Below are 20,281 nucleotides of genomic sequence, written 5' to 3'. Positions count from 1 at the left end.
TTTACTTGCAAGTACTGAGAGAGTATCCTATATAAGTACAATTATCCTAGCTCTTTTTCTTCTGTCTTTAATTTCCTTTGTAGAATAGCCCCTTTGTCACATGTATTTGAGATTTTGCACATTATTTATATATTAAAATAGTTACTTTAAATATATAAACAATAAATATAAAATGTTCTTCTCAAAAAATACTGTAATAGTCAGTGATCAATAGGAAACAAGAGAAATGAATCCATTTCATAAGCTGTTCCCGAGCACTCAGTTAAGAGAATATAAGTAATTTTTGGAGCACAAATTAGCTAAGGAGTAGACTAATCACAAGCAGAAAATGCAAGCTTAGTTAGAAGGAAAATAAAAGCTTTCTTTCAAATATGATGTCTATATTTGGGTTTCAAATGGTAAGCAACTCTACGTAAAATGGCACTATTCTTCAGAGCCATTTGCATGACCTAATAAGAGTAAATAAATCCAGTGCTGACCTGGGATAACAAGCACTGGACTTAGTTCAACAAAATAGTTATAATGAAGCTCTCTCAAACAGACGTCGGAATAAATAAGTTTGAATATTCAAAAATGTAAATTAAAGTATTCCATGCTTGAAGTATGACCAAGACATTATCAATAAGAAAAGTCAGATAAAGTAATTCAATTCACACATATAAGTGCACTGTATTATAAATAGAACAGTATATTCAGTAAGGAACTCTTCATACTTGAAAGAAATTTCCTGTATAATGAACAACACAAAATAGTTACTTTGCTATCCTCATTTGAGAGAAACTGTTAACACCAATTCAAATAGGTAGGAAGTACAGTTTTAAAAATGGTACAGTTTTGTAAGAAGGAAGTAATGGATGCTCTCTAGAGGGATTTGGCAAGTCTTTATGGGGAGAACATGAAAAAAACTGAAAGGTGCCCTTGATTTCTGAGTAAATTAGGAAAGTTTTGTGACATGAATGGGAAGAAAAAAATTGAAATGAGCTGACAACCAAGTCCAGAATAAGGGACTTCTGAAAGTCTAGAGTCAAAGATACTTCTAAGCAGAAGATACCAACATTTACCGAGCAAATTCTTTACTTATTTAGTCAGTTATTACAGTCTGTATTTTTTAATATGTGGTAAAACTGAGACTTGGGAAGTTTAAAGTTATTAAGTACAGAGCCTAGACTTAATCGTTATTTGTCTCAACCTCATTTTCTTTCTATTACAGTAAGCTGCTTCAAGGTGTCTGCAAAGTAAACCAAAGGGCAGGTGTAAAGCTTTGGGGGCAGAAGACGTTCTTGTCAAAGATAAAGTTATTTTTGCTCTGAGTTAAAGACAAAATACATTGGTCAGATGAACCAACAGAATGGCAGGGTAGAAGAGAGTTTTGAAGTTAACTTCCAGATCTGTAAGACAATACAGAGTGATAAGACCATGTATGACTGTTACGGAAAAAAAAAAAAAAAAAAAAAAAGGCAGAGGAAAGCTTAAGCAACTTAGAGGAAAATACAAATATAACAATTATAATTTCAACATTATGTAGATTATGGTATATTTCTTCTTCTTTAGAGATCTATTTTAATCATATTGTGTGTGTACAAATGGGAAATTTAAAGACAGAAGACTTACTTTTATTAAATGATTATACTTCTGTAAATATTTAGTTTCTCATCAAACATTTAAAACAAGCCATAGAAACCCTCTAAGTCATTTAAGATACAACTTTGAAGTCTAGTAAGGGGAAAGTAAAGATGAGGAGGAAGGTGAGAAAAAAGAGGAACTGATAGGAAAGTAGGAACTGGTAGTTTAAAAAGTTTGAGAGGAACATAGTGGGATTTCTTTGTGATTGCTGATGGAGAAATTGCAATTGATGTATTGTCTCAGGTGGCTTAGGTGCTCAGTAAAATGTTTGTTAAAATGAATTGAACTGAATTTACTTGTTCTTTAATTGTCTTCCAAATGACAAAACAAAAACATTGGCAACTAAGAAGAGATATGAGTAAAGACATTTTGATCTACTATCATTATCTTAACAAAATAACGTTTTCTACCTTGACCTGTATCATTATTACCAGATTATTCTTATTTAAACAATGAGGTGTGATACTTTCAGAGTAATTTTGTACCATTAAGTTCTTTTTACACATGTAGTTGAGAACTGGGACAGGGTCAAAGTTAGCGTTTGCATTGATGGTGAGAAAGTTATTAAGCAAATTGAAAAGCACAATTTTAAGGGAAATGCTTACCGAATAAATAGCATAAAATTTTTTAAAGCGTTTCTGAAAACTAATTTACAGTATAGGAATAAAACCACACTCTCTCAAATGGCCTGCGCAGACTAGGTTAAAGTTTTAATTTCTGATTTCTATTCAATTGTCAAAACCTTTTTTTTTCAGCAACAATCACTACATAATTGTATGAACTTTAGATTTATTTTATTAGATACAGATTATAATCATATCATTTTTTTCATTTAAATCCCGTCTACTCACCAAATAAGTATGAGATAAGTCATACATACTTTCCGTTTAAGTCTTTTGCTCATAGAAACCCATTTGTTAGGCCAAATTACACAGTTCATGTTACACCATTGTGATTAGTTGCAATTCCAATAATATTTTACCCTTAGATTGTAAGTAGACTGTTGCAGACTGGCAGCAGAAACACATGATGATTTACTCTGCGAGGTTGTAACTCCTCAAAATTTCTATACCTTTTAGAACTGGGCCATATCTTTTCCGAAATTGTCCAGAAAATGTAAGAATGGTTTCATTGCAAGTTCATCGAAGGTCTTTTTTTACAAATGTCTCTCAGTTGCTATACTGTATAAAATATCACAATAGAAAATATTTATGCTTTAGTCAGGCACAATGTTTAGTCAGTCACATACAGACAGAGCATCAGGAAGATGCCGGGAGCTAGTATTAGACCTATAGTCTAAGACCTGGCTAACTATGAGAAGATGCTGAAGATGCTTAGCTGAGTAGAAACTGTTCAAATATGTTTCAGCCATATTCCAGAAGATATAAAGCTTCATTGGAGGATAACATGAAGAGAAAGGAGCTTGCCAAATCTCACAAGGTGACAGAACTAGAAATTAGATACCAGAAAGTAGCGACTGACAGTCAAACAGAAGCACCACATTTATGGTTTGTACTTTATGAGTTTGTGTGAGAGCTTCGTAGTTCAAGTACTAGAAAGCTGAAGGTTATGTGTGCCGCTACTTGATGCCAGATAAGAAAATGTGTGTGTAAGGAAGAATTTTTATCTGGGAAGTAATACAAAATAATATGGAAGGAGAGAGGGAGAAAGGGGGAAAAGAAAACTCACACACTCATACACTGATACACATGACTCTATCCCTACGCAACATATACTTCATCTTTTTTCATTTTTATAACAACATTCGTGGTTACACTGCTAGGTAGGTATTATTTTCCAAATTTTATAGAACATAAGGAGAAAAGATATTGGAAGGGAATCTCACTCAACTAATTGCACAAGTTAAATAAATAAAATGTATGTCACCCTAGTTCCCTCTGTACAAAAATATTAGAGTGCTTCATGCTATATTTCATTGCATCTAGGTGGTGGTTAATGTATGTATTGCAAACTCTACTTCAGCATTAGACTGAATGAACAAAAAAATTAAATATGTTTACTAAGCTTGCAAGATATTGGATCCTGGTTGACTGATATATAGAAACACACAACTAAGAGATATACACATTATTTGATGTATATATTATGTAAGTTCTTGAATTTTAAACTTGTTATCAAAAATACCTAAAATTACAATTAAACATAACCTGTATATGTAGTGATTCACTGTATGAAGTTAGACTTCTGTTTGAATCAGTTTGCTGACTTATAACATATGCTACAAATATTAACTATAAACAAGGTGATCAATTTTCCCAATCTTATCTGGGAAAAATCTTGAGGAGTTTTCTGGTCCTAAGGACACTCAGTGTAAAAACTGAGAAAGTCCTCAGCAAACCAGAAATAATTGAATTGATTGTCCCAAATAAGACAGTCTTAAAGCTCTAAATATGATGCCTTGATGTAGAAATATGTAACTATTACATAGGCAGGAAGTATAGGATCTGTACAATGAATTCAATACAATATTTAAGTGGCAGGTGCTATGTACAAACAACATCCCAGGTCCTTGACAACACAGAGATGAACAAAGCTAGTCTCTGCTCTCAAGAAATTTAACAAGTTTTGGGTAAGTAGGATAATCATGTCACATACACAAAATGTATACAAGCTGTGTTATATTTGCCAACATCTACATAATAATTGAATATTATTAGTGTTAAAGAATGATCTGTTCGTTGCAGAGATTTTCAAAGATGGAAATAAAGAAAAGCTTTGAAAAATATCATGCAAGTTAACTGGAATTCACAAGAAAAGAGTAAGAGAATTGCAAAAATTAGTGGAGTTGCCACTTAACGAATGGCAGCAGGATGCGGTCTGTAGACACATTCCACAGTGAAACAAGAATAAATGACATTTGTTTCTTTAAGAAATAAAAGACACTCATTTATAGCCTCTGGAAACTTTTCTAAGGGCATGCAGCACATGAAGAACAACTTATTCAAGAAAAGCTACTAAAACTTGGTAAGAATAGCAGAAGACAGTGGCACTTAACCCAGAACCTCCTCCCCTCCCCCACGCCTATGTCCCAGCTCGGCTTGATAGAAATGCCCACCTGACAGGTGCGGTAAAAAGACGTGGTTTCTCTTCCCTTCACAACCAGTCAAGGGACATGGTATCTTACCAGGAGGGGCAAGATGCAAACATTACATAAAACTATAAAAATTAATCATTATTACAATGTTTTATTGCACTTGTGACATATATGGATGCAACAGGTATAATATATACAGTTATTGCACATAACTATAAGAAGAAACATTTCTATATTTTACTCTAAGTTAGTATGAATGAGAATCTGATGAGTTAAGTCATATATGGCAAAATTTAAAGCAGATACTAAGAAAATAAATGATATAATAAAAATCATTAAAGAAATACTCACTTATGGTAAAAGAAAGAAGTAGAGAAGAAATAGAGAAACAAAAAAGACATGAGAAACATAGAAAACCAAAAAAACAAAATGGCAAATTCAAATACCATTACATCAGTGTTAACTGTTGAATGGGAATGGATTAAACAACCTAATCAAAGAGAAAAGATTATCAAAGAAAGAATAAAAACTGATGACTATATGAAGTGCATGTCTGTGGTTTAATGGTACCAAAGTCAGACAACTTGAAACCTTGACTCTGCAAAAACTCATGTGCTTTTTTTTTTGAGACGGAGTTTTACTCTTGTTGCCCAGGCTAGAGTGCAGAGTGCAATGGTGTGATCTCAGCTCACTGCAACATCTGCCCCCCAGGTTCAAGTGATTCTCCTGCCTCAGCCTCCCAAGTAGCTGGGACTACAGGCACATGCCGCCATGCCCAGCTATTTTTTGTATTTTTAGTAGAGACAGGTTTCACCATGTTGGCCAGGGTGGTCTCCATATTTTGACCTCGTGATCCGCCCACCTCAGCCTCCCAAAGTGCTGGGATTACAGGCGTGAGCCACCACGCCCAGCCTCATGGGCTTTTTTTTTTTTTTTTTTTTTAACATTTTGCAGCATATGACTATACCAGGCTCTCCTATCTTTTAGAATTTTTCTAATGTCACCACAATCCTTCTAGGTACAAGATAATGTACTTCATGACATTTCACAGAACATCCTACCCATCCACAGTGAATCTGCTGTTGCAGAATTTTTACTATGCTAATAGAGAAAGAACACGGGAATAGAAGCAGTGTGGAGCTTGACTTGACAATTTTTGCCTGGCTAATTGGAAGACTAGTATGTAGGGAGTTATGGGGAAGTCAGTCTGGAAACGAGGTTAATCTAATTCACCCCCAAGAAACAGAAGCACGGGATATCTATAACAGAGGGTAAAAACATCTGCAAAACACTCATTCAGATCATTAGCCTCCAATCGGAATAAGCATCAGAATTGCCTAAAATTACAGAGGCTTTACCTTTGTCTATATTGGTGTTATCCTGACATAAAGTCTGGAAATACTTATTTTCAAAATATGATTCTTTGTCTCCTTAACCAGGTGGCTTATGTTTACATTACCGATACTGGGACAAATGAATCATCTTTGTTCTTGGAAAAACATAATTAAGTATTTAGGGCTCGAGGGACGTGGTATCTGTATGATGTTCTCAAATGGAACTGGCCTAATAGCAGTATGTATTTATACATAGGGAAAGTGGTAAAGTAAATGTGGGAAAATATTAACGTAACAAGTGTAAGTGAAAGGTATCTGGAATTTTATTGGGCAATTCTTACAACTTTATTATAAATTTGAAATATTTTTAAATTATTAAAAATATATTAAAAACCAGTGATTCCTCTCAGTTGTATTTGAGAGTTTCTAATACAAATCATGCACCAAGGACTACTTATAGAGAAATTAATAGGTTTTTAATTATAATGTATAAGATTTTCCTTGACCTAAATCACTCATTTTTTTTCATGTCATTGTGTTTCTCAGATAGTTTTCTATGGTAATTTTAAACAACTTACAGTTCCCTACAGTACCTGTGTGGTTTTGCTACTGCTGTTGCAGCTTTCTAAAACACCGTCTATTCCTCCCCTTACTTTTTCTGCTTCAACCTCCTCTTGGATATTTCCATATGGCCTTCTAATGTCAGCCAAATATCATGTGCAGGAAGGATTGCCTGAAGCACTAGGTTTTACGTTTAATGTGTTTTCTTGGCACTCCTGCAGTGCCTTCTTTACTATCTCTCATTCAGGCATTGAAACAGTCTGTTTATCCGTATCTTCCCAACTAAAGTCTTCAGTGATGGGCATCATACTTTACTTATTTTTATATGTCTCATCTCTAGAATAATGTATAGTGTATAGTGGACACCCAGCAGATACTTAGTAAATTGAAAAATTGAACACAGTAAACCTACATCAACAATTCTTTCAGAAATACTACAGTTAATAAGGAGTTTCAGTGGCAATTTTCTTCTTAAATTAGGCATATGGCAAGTTAAATGAGGTACTGTAAAGCAGTATTTTGAGAAATGCTTTCTTGTTCAGGAAAGAACATGCAATACGGAGAATTAAGCTCATTATATCTCTGTGTTTCCTGACCTTTAGGTGTGCCTTAACTTCATTTTTAATTTTTGAAAGCATTCATGTGAGCTAAGGTACCACATTGAAATGGGAAGACATCAATGCTTTCTCACTCCTCCAATAAACAGAAGAAATGTCAAAATTAGATTAACAGCATGGCTCATACGCTATTCTAGTAAATACCACACATTTTCCGGTTCAGAAATCAATGACAGACATACCTTGGATATATTGCAGGTTTGGTTCCAGACTACCACAATAAAGCAAATATTGTAATAAAGCAAGTTAAACATTTTTTTGGTTTGCCAGTACACATAAACATCATGTTTACACTATATTCTAGTAAGTGTGAAATGGCATTATGCCCAAAATAGTACATGCCCTAATTAAAAATACTTTATCGCTTAAAAAAAAAAAAAAAAAACGCTGGAGATCATCTGAGCCTTCAGCAAGTTGTAATCTTTTTCACTGGTAGAGGGTCTTGCCTTGAACTCAGTGGCTACTGACTGATTGGAGTGGTGGTTGTTGAAGGTTGGGGCAGCTATGGCAATTTCTTAAGAAAACAATGAGGTTTGCTCTGTCAGTCAATTCTTCCTTCCACAAAGTATTTCTCTGCAGCATGTGATGCTGTTAGGTAGCATTTACCTACAATAGAACTTCTTTCAAAATTGGAGTCAATCCTCTTAAAACCTGCCACTGCTTTATTAAGTTTTTATAATATTCTAATGTTTTGTTATGATTTTGATAGTATTCGTAGTATCTTCACCAAAAGTAGATGTTATCTCAAGAAATAACCTGCTTTTCTCATCTATAAGAAGTAAGTCCCCATTTGTTCAAGTTTTATCATGAAATTGCAGCAATTCAGTCCATCTTAGGGCTTTACTTCTAATTTCAGTTTTCTTGTTATTTCCACCCCTCTGCAATTACTTCCTCCATTGAAATCTTAAGTCCCTCAATATATTCCAACCCGTGAGGGTTGGAGTAACTTCTTCCAAATTCCTGTTTTTATCTTTTGACCTCCTCTCATGAATCACCAGTGTTCTTAATAGCGTCTAAAATGATAAATCCTTTCCATAAGGTTTTCAGTTTACTTTGTCAAGAATCATCATAGAAATCACTATCCTTGGTAGCTATAGCCTTACAAAATGTATTTCTTAAATAAGAAGACTTGAAAGTCAAAATTACTTTTTTGATCCATGGACTTCAGAATGGATGTTGTGTTGGCAGTCAAGGAAACAACATTCATTTCTTTATACATCTCCATCTGAGCTCTTGGGTGACTAGGTGCATTGTTAAAGAGCAGTAATATTTGGAAAGGAAGTTTTTTTTCCTGAGCAGTGGGTCTCGACAGTAGACTTAAAATATTTAGTAAACCTGCAGGGTGTGGTGGCTCACGCCTGTAATCTCAGCACTTTGGGAGGCTGAGGTGGGCAAATCATGAGGTCAGGAGTTTGAGACCAGCCTGACCAACATGGTGAAACCCCATCTTTGCTAAAAATACAAAAATTATCCGGGCGTGGTGGCATGCACCTGTAATACCAGCTACTCAGGAGGCTGAGGCAGGAGAATCGCTTGAACCTCGAAGGCAGAGGTTGTGGTGAGCCAAGATCACACCATTGCATTCCAGCCTGGGTGACAGGCAGAGTAGATTTAGCAACAGGCAGAGTAGATTTAGCAAAATTCCTAAGGACTCTAGGATTTTTATAATGGTAAATGAACACTGGCTTCAACTTCAAATCACCACTTGTATCAGCTTCTGCTAAGAGAGTCGGACTGTTTTTTTAAGCTTTGAAGCCAGGCATTGACTTCTCCTTTCTAGCTGTAAATGTCCTTGATGGCATCATCTTCCAATAGAAGGCTGTTCTACATACTTTTAAAATCTGTTGTTTAGTGTAGCCACCTTTATTGATGAACTTATCTAGAACTTTTGATAACTTTCTGCAGATTCTACATAAGTACTCCCTGCTTTACCTTGCACGTTAATGTTATAGAGAAGACTTATTTCCTTAAACCTCATAAACGAACCTCTGCTAGGTCACATTTTCCTTCTGTAGTTTCCTTACTTCTTTCCCCCTTCCCTGACCCTGAAGACAGCTAGGGTCATATTCTGGATCAGGCTTTGGCTTAAAGGAATGTTGTGCCTGGTTTTATCTTCTATCCAGACCACTGAAGTTTCTCTATAACCACAATAAGACTCATTTGCTTTTAAACCATTCCTGTTTTCACTGGAGTAGCACTTTCAGTGTCCTTCAAGGACTCCTCCTTTGCATTCACAGCTTGGCTGGTTGGCATGAGAGGCCTGGCTTTTAGACTATCTTGGCTTTAGGCATGCCTTCTTCACTGAGTTTAATCATTTCTAGCTTTTAACTAAAAGTGAGATATGTGTGATTCTTTCATTTGAAGAGTTAGAGGCCACTGTAGAATTATTAATTGACCGATTTTCAATATTGTTGTATCTCAGGGACTAGGGAAGGCCCAAGGATCAGGAGATAGATGGGGGAATGGCTGGTTAGTGAAGCAGTCAGGACACACAACATTTATTGATTAAGTTTACCCTTTTATATGGGTGCAGTTCATTGTGCCTCAAAATAAGTCATTGTGATTCAGAATAATTTCAATAGTAACATCAAGTATCACTGTTCATACATCACCCTAACAGTTATAATATTAATTAAAAATTTTGAAATATTACAATAATTACCAAAACGTGACACAAATATGAAATGAGCACTCACTGTTGGAAAAATGATGCTGACAAACTTGCTTGACACAGGGTTGCAACAAACTTTCAATTTATAAAAACGGCACTGGGGTGAAGTACAATAAAGTGAAGAGCTATAAATTAAGGTATACCTGTACTAACAGGTATAGACTAGTATGGAATGATATATTTCAGATATATTTCACTTGTAAATGCAAGTGATCTAGAACTGAAATAACATACAAACTGCTACAGTTTCAAATAATCAGCTTGTCAAAATAAATAGTTTGTTATGTTGAGATACACATCCCTTTACTGACTTTTCACCATGAACACTTTCTTTGGAGTGGGGATTCCAAGGGGCTGACTAACAATGATGCCATCTACTTTCAGCCATTGTTTGAAATGACCTCTCTGTGGTACCAGGCTAGAATAAAATGATGACAAATATTTTGTGTATTGTGCCTTTTGATTAGCAAAATCTTTTCCCATGAAATGTTCTATTTAAAATTGGTAAGACTATATAATGATAATTATATGGGAAACATTGATGACCTGGTTCAAACATCATTCTAAAACTTTCTATTTTAATTTGGACAAATTCCTTCATGTCTCTATGCTTTCTGTTTTCTTATATATAAAATAGATTGATAATACTATTCTTCAGACATTTCATATTCTCAATGTGTAAGCATTGAGAATAATGTCTATCAAATGGTCATATTTAAAAATATTAATGATTGTTATGATTGAAAACACATGTTGGAAAAAGAATTTCACTTAATATCAATCTATATATCTACTGTTACTTAAAGATTTAAAGACATGCATTTTTTATTTTGCTATTCATTTTCTTGGAATTTTTAGTCCAGTTGCTTCACATAGGGCAACATACATTATTATCAAATCTGTCACATAATAAACGAGATAAAGAGACATCATTATCCAAGGTCACTGTTTTTTTTTTTTTTTTTAATGTTGACTGATATATAGTAAAACAACAATGAAACAATAAAATATAAAAAAAAAAACTACAATGACCCTTTTATATGTGCTTGTGGAAAATATTTTTGTATAATCACCAAATTGTCAGTTAAAAAATTTACCTTTTGTTTCCATGATGTTATTTTTCTATCTCTGGAAACAAAGATTCTACCTCTGTTTTGGTCTGGGTTCTTTGTAGTTGTTTCCAGGTGCTTCTCTCAACCCTATTTCCACAGCCATAGCCACTATTAAGGAATTTTTTACTGCTTTGAAAAGTTTTAATATTCAGCAGGTTAAGGAAACTCATGGTCAGCTTTAGAATTTAGTCTCTGCTGAGCTTTCAAGGTGTCAAGACCCTAAAATAATATGAACAGCAGGAATACTAAATCTTTTATTATTTCCAGTTTCCCCTTGAGCATACTGACTTTGCAATAAAGAAGCTGTCATTTACACTCTTCTTTATTGCAAGGTGGGTAATAGCTACAGGGAGAAAAATAAGGAACTGTGTCAAGTTAGCCTAAGTGCCATTATGATTAATGTGTAATCATTGCACATTTGCATCTACTCTTTTCATATACAGGTACTTCATAGATTGGAAGAGTGATGGGGACAGCTACTTTACAATAGATGGAAATGAAGGAACCATCGCCACTAATGAATTACTAGACAGAGAAAGCACTGCGCAGTATAATTTCTCCATAATTGCGAGTAAAGTTAGTAAGTATGGCATGGACAGAATCAATGTTATACTGCAGTTTTCTGGATTTAAGACTCTTAAACGAGTCCCTGCTGAGATGTTTTTCATTTTTGGACTGACAGCTGAGTGGTCTCGTGGGGAAACTCAGAAACCTGTTCGTTTTCCTCACAGCGTAAGTCCAGAGAAATTGTGACAGCTGCCAATGAGTCCTGTTTGCAGGATTGCATGAATATCTAGTGGTGCATTTCATTGTGTGACCTCATCCTTTTCTATGATCTACCCTCAAAAATTCACCTGAGTATTAATTTCTCTTCCACACGGGTTCCTTTTACGTATCGTTGGGAATTTCACAGGGCCAGGCGAGGAGAAATAATTATCATATGAAATCACCCATTCTGAAATATTTTCTGACATCGAAGAGAGTACTTAAAAACTCATACATCTTCTCTTTCTCTCCCTTTATTCAAATTTATTTTTGATGACTATCACTGTGGAATATACAGGAGTTTCAACTGCAATTCTTCAAGGAGTGGCTCAAAATGTTTACTATTATTAGGAATTATTTCTTGAGTTGGTTTCTGCTTGGTTCAGAAGAGAATCCTCTAGACTGAGAGTGATTATAGGTTTTATTTGTTTGACAGAACAATCGAGGTTATTATCATAACTTTCTCAAGTAATGTATGGGGGTGAGAGTGGTGATGTTTGGCTCTTGAGATAGTTGTTTTTAATAAAAGTGCATCTCCCCATTCCTTTTACTTATGGTCTCTTGCAAGATTTGGAAAAATCTCAACTGAATCTCTTCCATTTGCTTCCTTCTTATTTTATTTTGTGCATCTGGTGCAAATTTATAACACTTTAGCAGCTAATTCCAACTTTCCATGCAGGGAATAGCTGGGAGCGTTTCTGCTGAAGGGTTTTGATCAGTCCAACTCAGTGGGGATGTAAACATGAAAACGTTTTGTCTTCAACAACTCCGTACAAACATGAATAGTCAGATATCCATTCCCACAACCTCATGACATCTTTAGCTGATCCCATTTGTTTTAGGTTATTTTGATTATTGAAAGTAAGCCTAACAAAAAAGATCATGCAGCTTCTGCCTTGCTCGTTGGAACAGTTATTATTCTCAAGTATCATGTAAGAACTCTGACTACTCGGAGGCTGCCATACTAGAAAGGTCACATTGTGGTGCTCTGGTTGACAACTCCAGCTCAGGTCTGCCTTCCAACCATACCTCCCAGTGTTCTGGAAATGTGAGTGATGCTGTCTTGGAGCCTGTAGTCCAGTCCACTTTACTAGCGGAATACCACAATGTAAACTTCATCAATGCCATGTGAAATGGAATATTAACCCAGCCAAATCCTGCCTAAATTCTTACCCACAAAATTGTAATAAATATGAAAATTTATTCGTCACAATTTTACAATATTTCACAATTATTAAAGGCAACTACATTTTGGTGTCTGCTGATACACGGGAACAGATATCTGAAGAACTCAAAGACAACATAATCAGAACTTTCATTCCTTGAGGGTGGGGCTATTGATTCTCCAGTTTCTTGCAATAGAAAGGAAAGAGGGAAATTTTAAAAATGCATAAATCTCTATTAATGTAGTGCCAATATAGTGCTCCATTGGTTGCCACCTTGTTTTTTATTTTTTAGACATAGTCTCGCTCTGTCTCCCAAGCTGGAGTGCAGTGGTGTGATCTCGGCTCACTGCAACCTCCACCTTCTGGGTTCAAGTGATTCTCCTGCCTCAGCCCGCCAAGTAGCTGTTATTACAGGCATGCACCATCACACCTGGCTAATTTTTGTACTTTTAGTAGAAACGGGGTTTCAACATCTTGGCCAGGCTGGTCTCGAACTCCCAACTTCAGGTGATCTACCTGCCTTGGCCTCCCAAAGTGCTGGGATTACAGGAGTGAACCACTGTGCCTGGCCTGGTTGCCGTTTTTAGGACTAAACTGGAATGGCAGTAAAGACAGTTGTTGAAATGCTAATTCTCATGTAATTTTGTGAATTATTTGCTGTTGGGGGCTCTAGGTGTCCCCTCCACATGGGAATCTGACATGGGCACCCAGTGGTAGACCTTATAACTTCTTAATTCTAGGGCCCCCTTGCTTAGCAGGCGGCCTTTTTGGGTAAATTGATAGCATGATTTCTCAATTTTAGCTCCTTTCTCCTGTGTCCAGTTGACCATGGGAAATTCACTCATTTTCATGACATTAAAACCGGTGCATGATGGGTTGCCACGATATTGCAGGTTTCCTCTGCCTTGCCATCTTCTTTCATATCTGCCCTCTTTGGGCAGTAAGGCTTGGGATGATCAGCGAGTTAGCTTCCAAGCAGTCATATGATAGGGAGAAGAGAACGACAGTTCTCCTTCTTGAAGGGCTCCCATCCTTATTTTCTTTGTTTTCCCCAAGTCTCCTTTCACACCTGGCATCTTTCTCCCCTCCCATACCACATCCTATTATAATCACATATGTTTTCCTCATTCATTTCATGCTTTCATTTATTTCATTTATGCAGAATTTGGGGACAGCTAAAATATATCAGAATTTTAAAAATCCTCTTTTGTTTTCTAAGATCTTTGAGAAATATGGTGAAAATGAGTGTCTAAGTTACAGAATAGAAGACCTCTGTGAACCATGTTACTTTCACTCTAATGGCGGAGATACAATAAGTGACAACTGACCAGTCACTTCAATAACTTCTACTTATCATAAACATATCATCCATAATAAAATATTATTAAGTAGAAAACTATCTAATCTAACCTAAACATTCCTATTAATACACAAACAGGTGCATATTTCCTTGATGTAGAGATAGAAGGCCCATGTGCCTTAACTCTAGATGGGTGTCTCAGATAGTTTACTGATTGCTTCTACTGTAGCTGTGGCAGGTCTCTTTCTTTCCAGGGACTCCCTGGGCTATGAAAGCAATTATCATAGTATTGAAGACACTCTTAACAATAAGGTCTAGTGCCTCCTTTCAGAGTCTTGAGTTTCAACCATTTAGAAAATGGAAGGAAGTATGAACGTTTATAGTGGAAGCAAGTATCATTGGTCCCTGAAAGTTTAGATCTTAGAATCCTAATTTGTTAGTTATCAATATGATTGGTGCATATGCGGGCTCTGTGACACTGCCACCTACTGGCTAGAGTTGTTGCCTAAATGAAAATTAGGAATCCACAGGGTATGGATACTTATAAGTAACGTTGCCCCTCACTGGGTCATAGGCAGAGCTGGGACTTAGACAAATAAACAAAATATGTGCACAATCTAAGAGTGATGCCAAACTAATATTCTTAAAATTGACTTCTGGTTTATTCTAGTATCTACTCGATGACCAATGTAAAGACTTTAGAGCCGTAAAGGAAATCTGGTGTGACAAAGACTATATATCTGTATGAAAAATAAAGAGGCTAAACACATATCATGTGGTAAAGATTCTATAAGAAGAATAGGTAATTTAATTTGAATTCACAGCTTAAAAATAAACTTTATTCATATTCTAATGCCTAAGACTGTCTTCACTGATCACACTAGCCAGCTGAGCAGGGAATATCATCATCGTGAATAAATGAGAAATGAATAGCCCACACTTGCCCTGCCAAGAAAAATGAAATTGCTTAAGTATACCTTATTGCACATTGAACTAGCATATGTTTTGGCTCTGACCCTTTTCTAAAAACTCTCAGGTGAAATGAAGTGGCACGATGATTGAACAACTTCCAATTAATTAAAAAGCAGTCATTAATCAGTGTTGCTATAGTTGGAGGTCCAAATAATTTTATTACACTTCTAATAATTCTTTTATGCGTTACTGCTTTGCTGTTTTTATTATATTAACCTTGAGTATTTTCAATAAGACAGAGACTCCAAACTTTACTTCATTCACATTATCAGAAAGTTTCAACAGGCAAATGTTTCTAGGATTTTTGTGTTACTTTAACAAATGTCATTAATTAAAGATAACTAGTCAGACAGGGTGGCTTGCAACATAGTCCCAGCTACTCAAGAGGCTGAGGTGGGAGGATCACTTGAGGCCAGGAGTTCAAGACCAGTCTGAGCAACACAGTGAGACCCTTGTCTCAAAAAAGAAAAACAAAATTAACAAAAGGAAAAAGAGAGTAAATAAATAAATAAATAAATAAAACTAAACATAACTTCACTAAATCCTTACATTTTATATAATTATAAAATAAAAAGGTGATACTGGAGATAATTCTTTTCTTGGTCCTATTAGTTATCAAAATGGCAATGAATTGGTCCCATTTATTGTGAAATAAGTAAAAAAACAGTGGGTTCACTTACTAAATGCTATATTGAAAAAAGTTTACATACAATTGTATCATTATGAGTTGTGATTAAGTTGTTAGATAATTTTTAAGGTTATCTTCTCTGTAGAGCTATTTTATGCTGTAACTTTTTAAAATTTCACATAAAGTAATATTATCTTCATATGTACAGAAAATCAAATTTCAAGATTGGTACCTATAATTCAGATTCAACATAAATTCATGCATTTTTTGGTATCATCTGTATAGAGTACTATCTATGAGAAAAACATTATTTGTTGTGGGTTAGGAGAAAACTGATTAGGACTGGTGTCTATTCTTAAGGACATTACAATTTAGGAGTGGTTATAAATTTACCAGATTTGTAAATTTTGATAAGTAATTAGTATGCAAATTATGCTGAATTCCAGAGAAATTAGATTTAAATGAACTGTCATATAAACTTCAGAGGTGGCTTGCAAAAGGTTAGGATTGACCACAGTACGGTCATGAAGAATTTAAACAAACAAACAAAAAATAGATAGATAGATAGGTTTTTCCAGCAGAATTTTCTGAAATTTTTTTTGGGCTTGTATGCCAAATAGTCAGCTATGAAATGTATTATCAGAACATATGAGAAGTGAGTACCTAATTTTTCTAGAATAACATTAAGTAACAATAGAATAAAGTGATAGACTATTTTAATAGCCTTCTATGCATTAGCTCATCTGATCCTTTCAATGAACCTGCAAAGTGAGTGTTCTTGTAAGCATTGTAGTCATGAGGAATGGACTGTCGATATATTTTGTCTGTAGCTCAGTGTCACACAGCTAATGATGACCAGGCTCGGACCAACACCCTGGAGTCTCTCATTCCAAAACACATTCTGTGAATTAGATTGACAACATTTCCACAGGGAACATATTCATCCTGCTTCATTTATTTATTTTAAATAATTTAGGGGGTGTGATTGGGAGATGTTGGTCAAGTAGTAAAACAATTTCAGTTAGATAGGAGGAATAAATTCAAGAGATCTATTATACAACATAGTGACTATAGTTAATACATTGTATTCCTGAAAAATCTTGACAGAGTGGATATAAAATGTTTCTACAAAAATTATAACTATGTGAGGTAGTGCATATGCTAATCAGCTAGAGTTACTCATTCTACAATGTATATATACTTTGAAACAGTGCCTTGTACACGGTAAATACATATAATTTTATCTGTCAGTTAAAATATTAACTTAAAAATGTTAGTGGTAGGCTGGGCGTGGTGGCTCACGCTTGCAATCCCAGCACTTTGGGAGGCCAAGGCAGGGGGATCACTTGAGATCAGGAGTTCGAGACCAGCCTGGCCAACATGGTGAAACCTTGTCGCTACTAAAAACACAAAAATTAGCTGAATATTGTGGCAGGTGCCGTGCCTATAATCCCAGCTACTCAGGAGGTGGAGGTTGCAGTGAGCCGAGGTCAAGCCACTGCACTCCATCCTGGGTCACAGAGTGAGACTCTGTCTCAAAAAAAAAAAAAAAAAAAGTTAGTGATAACAATTGTCAAAGCGATTTCCATTGTGTAGATAAATAATAACATAGTAAAAAAGACTAAATATTTTTGTTTGCAATGTACATATAGTTGAAGTGAAATACATATTTATTATCTATCCATATTTAAGCTTATTAGATGATTTACATATTAAAATGCAATAGAAATTTGCATTTTAGAAAGAAAAAAGAAAGACTCAAAATAGAGTTGAAAAATATGTATGTAATATTATGTATATGACGGTGGTATAGTTAGGTAGATTTCTTTGTATGCCCAACAAATGTGAATTACCAGGGTCTCAAGCTACAGTAAGAGTTCCTAATAACTTAATTGTGAAGGACCTTTCCTGATAATTTCCCTTGTACATTAAAAGAGTTTGTCGGCCGGGCGCGGTGGCTCAAGCCTGTAATCCCAGCACTTTGGGAGGCCGAGACGGGCGGATCACGAGGTCAGGAGATCGAGACCATCCTAACACGGTGAAACTCCGTCTCTACTAAAAAATACAAAAAACTAGCCGGGTGAGGTGGCGGGTGCCTGTAGTCCCAGCTACTCGGGAGGCTGAGGCAGGAGAATGGCCTAGACCCGGGAGGCGGAGCTTGCAGTGAGCTGAGATCCGGCCACAGCACTTCAGCCTGGGTGACAGGGCGAGACTCCGTCTCAAAAAAAAAAAAAAAAAAAAGAGTTTGTCTACCTGACATGATACTTTTATTTAATCAATATTTATTAAATAACTTTATGTTTAATTAATCAGAGTGACAGACAATTGGATCAAAATAATAGCATACTTAGTTGATATAATTACAAAATGATGTGTCCATTAATCTTACAATGAAATGATATGTAATATCTAACATGCCAGACTCTTTGAAATATTGAAAAAATACAGCCTCATTATCAGTAATTTCTCAGTACCTCAGTTGGGAACTGATGAACAAAAACGTACTTGGTACTTATGACATGACAACTATGTGTTTTCACCTTGTGCTCAGTGGTGTCATCGTAGGTCCTGTCTTGGGGTGATTGCGTGATGAGAATTAGTTAAGACACATAAGACGTATGAACCAATGTAGACCTTCAAAATCAGGGCAGAGTGTGGGAAGGAATAAGACTTTCTGGCAAATATGTTCAATGATGCAAGCAGCATATGGCTCTCTCAATATGGTGCCCCTGAATAAGGCAATCTTAATTATAAATGGGGCGGAGGATGGCACATAAATAGAAGATGAAGTCACAAATATCCTAAAAATGGGTGGAGCATAATACTGGTAATCAGAAGTGGATCATATTTAGATTTTAAGGGTGGAAAGACAGCAGCATTTATTTGAAATATGTTCTCAGTTACTACACTGCTATTCATGAACAGGTCTTCAATTCTTGGGGAGGAAGAGTACAAGAACTTAGAAGAAAAACCTACTCCTTATGTATGGGTTATTAGTTACGTATGCTATGTTACAAATGATACCAAAATTTGGTAGTTTAAGTAATATTTATTATTTTACAGTTAGGAGAGTTAGGAATCCATTTATAGCGAAGCTTTGTTCTCTTAGGTTTCTCTCGTACGACTGCAACTAAGTTGACTCAGTGGTTGATAGCAAGATTCAGTGTTCTGTAAGCTGTTGGACCAGTAACTATACCACACTGCTGTTTCATCTGAAGCTGCCTTCTGTTTCCAGCCACAGGAGCATCTCCATAGAGGAGTTCACAACATGGCAGCTGGCATGATCAAAATGAGCAAGAGAAAGAGAAAGTGCCAGCAAGATGAAAGTCAGCTTTTTATAACTTAATGTCAGAAATGACATCTCCTCTTTTCCCACATTCTTTTTATTGGAAGCAAGCCACTAGATTCAGGCCATACTTAAAGGAAAAGAGTTACATGAGGGTGTGAATATCAGGAGGTGGGGATCATTGGGAGCCATTATAGAAGCTTGCCTACCATATGGGCTCTTGGCAATTGGAGAAGTCAATTGAAAAAGAAGAAAATTTAGAAACCATATTGGTTGGCCTCTAGGCACTGAAAATGTCATGAGAGATGCAACAATCTGGTTAAATACATTAAATATAAAATCAAAATACAGAGTGCTCCCAGAGAGAATACAATAAGTAATTATTTTTGGAAAAAAAAAAAAAAGTGTACTTTGAAGACCTAAACATAGTATGTCACTTAGGAAGCTCCATATGAGCTGAGGATTTAAAAGATTAAAACAAAATAATAATCATGGAAGAAAGGAGGCTATTCTAGGTTGAGGAAACATTTTAAGCAAAGACATAGATATGAAAAGTCATGTTGAGGTCAGATATTACAAGCAGTGTGGTATAGTTGCTGCCAAGGAGTAGACATTGAGAAAGGAGGCTGAGGCTTCATTCAACAGAGTCTTAAAAGCCTTGTGAGAATCTGCAGTTTTTCATGTGGGACTATGAGTCTGTCCTCGTTCTCACTGTATCTCCTCTACCTGTGTGCCCCCAGCTTACTATGGATACAAGAAGCATTTCACTTCTCCAACTTTTCCTATCTGTTCCTAGGCCTGCATTTCTGTGAGCCAGCACTGATTGGCTTACAATGTATTCACCTGGGTGACTATATAGTTAACCTTATGAGTGATCAACTGACAAAGAGGTGTGGATTCTTTGTGGCGTTTGGGCAGAAATATTCTCCTCCATAATTTGGCCAGACTTGTTTTCAAAAAAGGTATTAATAGTTCTATTCACTTTGAGAATAGGCATCCTTGGTTTGGCCTTTTCTTCTCTACTGGCCTTCCTCAAGGTGAATCACAGCCACCTGCATCAGAGACACCTGGAACATTTCCTAAAGGGAAGATTCTTGTATCTCTTTCAATACATGGTGAATCAGAATTTCTGGGAGTACTGCCAAGAAATCTCCATTTCAAACAAGCTCCCTGAGTAACTCCAAGGAACAC

At 35.8% G+C, this 20,281-nt stretch overlaps 1 protein-coding gene across 3 annotated transcripts in view; it reads left to right on the top strand.

The window, feature by feature from the left end:
• The window catches only part of CDH12 (cadherin 12), a 494,468-nt gene that overhangs the window by 444,566 nt on the left and 29,621 nt on the right, over positions 1–20,281 (top strand). For all 3 annotated transcript variants that reach the window (XM_023218204.1, XM_023218206.1, XM_023218205.1), the window contains one exon: positions 11,417–11,553. In XM_023218204.1, coding sequence (XP_023073972.1) covers positions 11,417–11,553 — 137 coding nt within the window. The remainder of the gene's footprint in view (positions 1–11,416; positions 11,554–20,281) is intronic.

Source organism: Piliocolobus tephrosceles, chromosome 4 (assembly GCF_002776525.5).
Source record: "Piliocolobus tephrosceles isolate RC106 chromosome 4, ASM277652v3, whole genome shotgun sequence".
Taxonomy (NCBI): domain Eukaryota; kingdom Metazoa; phylum Chordata; class Mammalia; order Primates; family Cercopithecidae; genus Piliocolobus; species Piliocolobus tephrosceles.
This window is presented reverse-complemented; position numbering and strand designations above follow the sequence as displayed.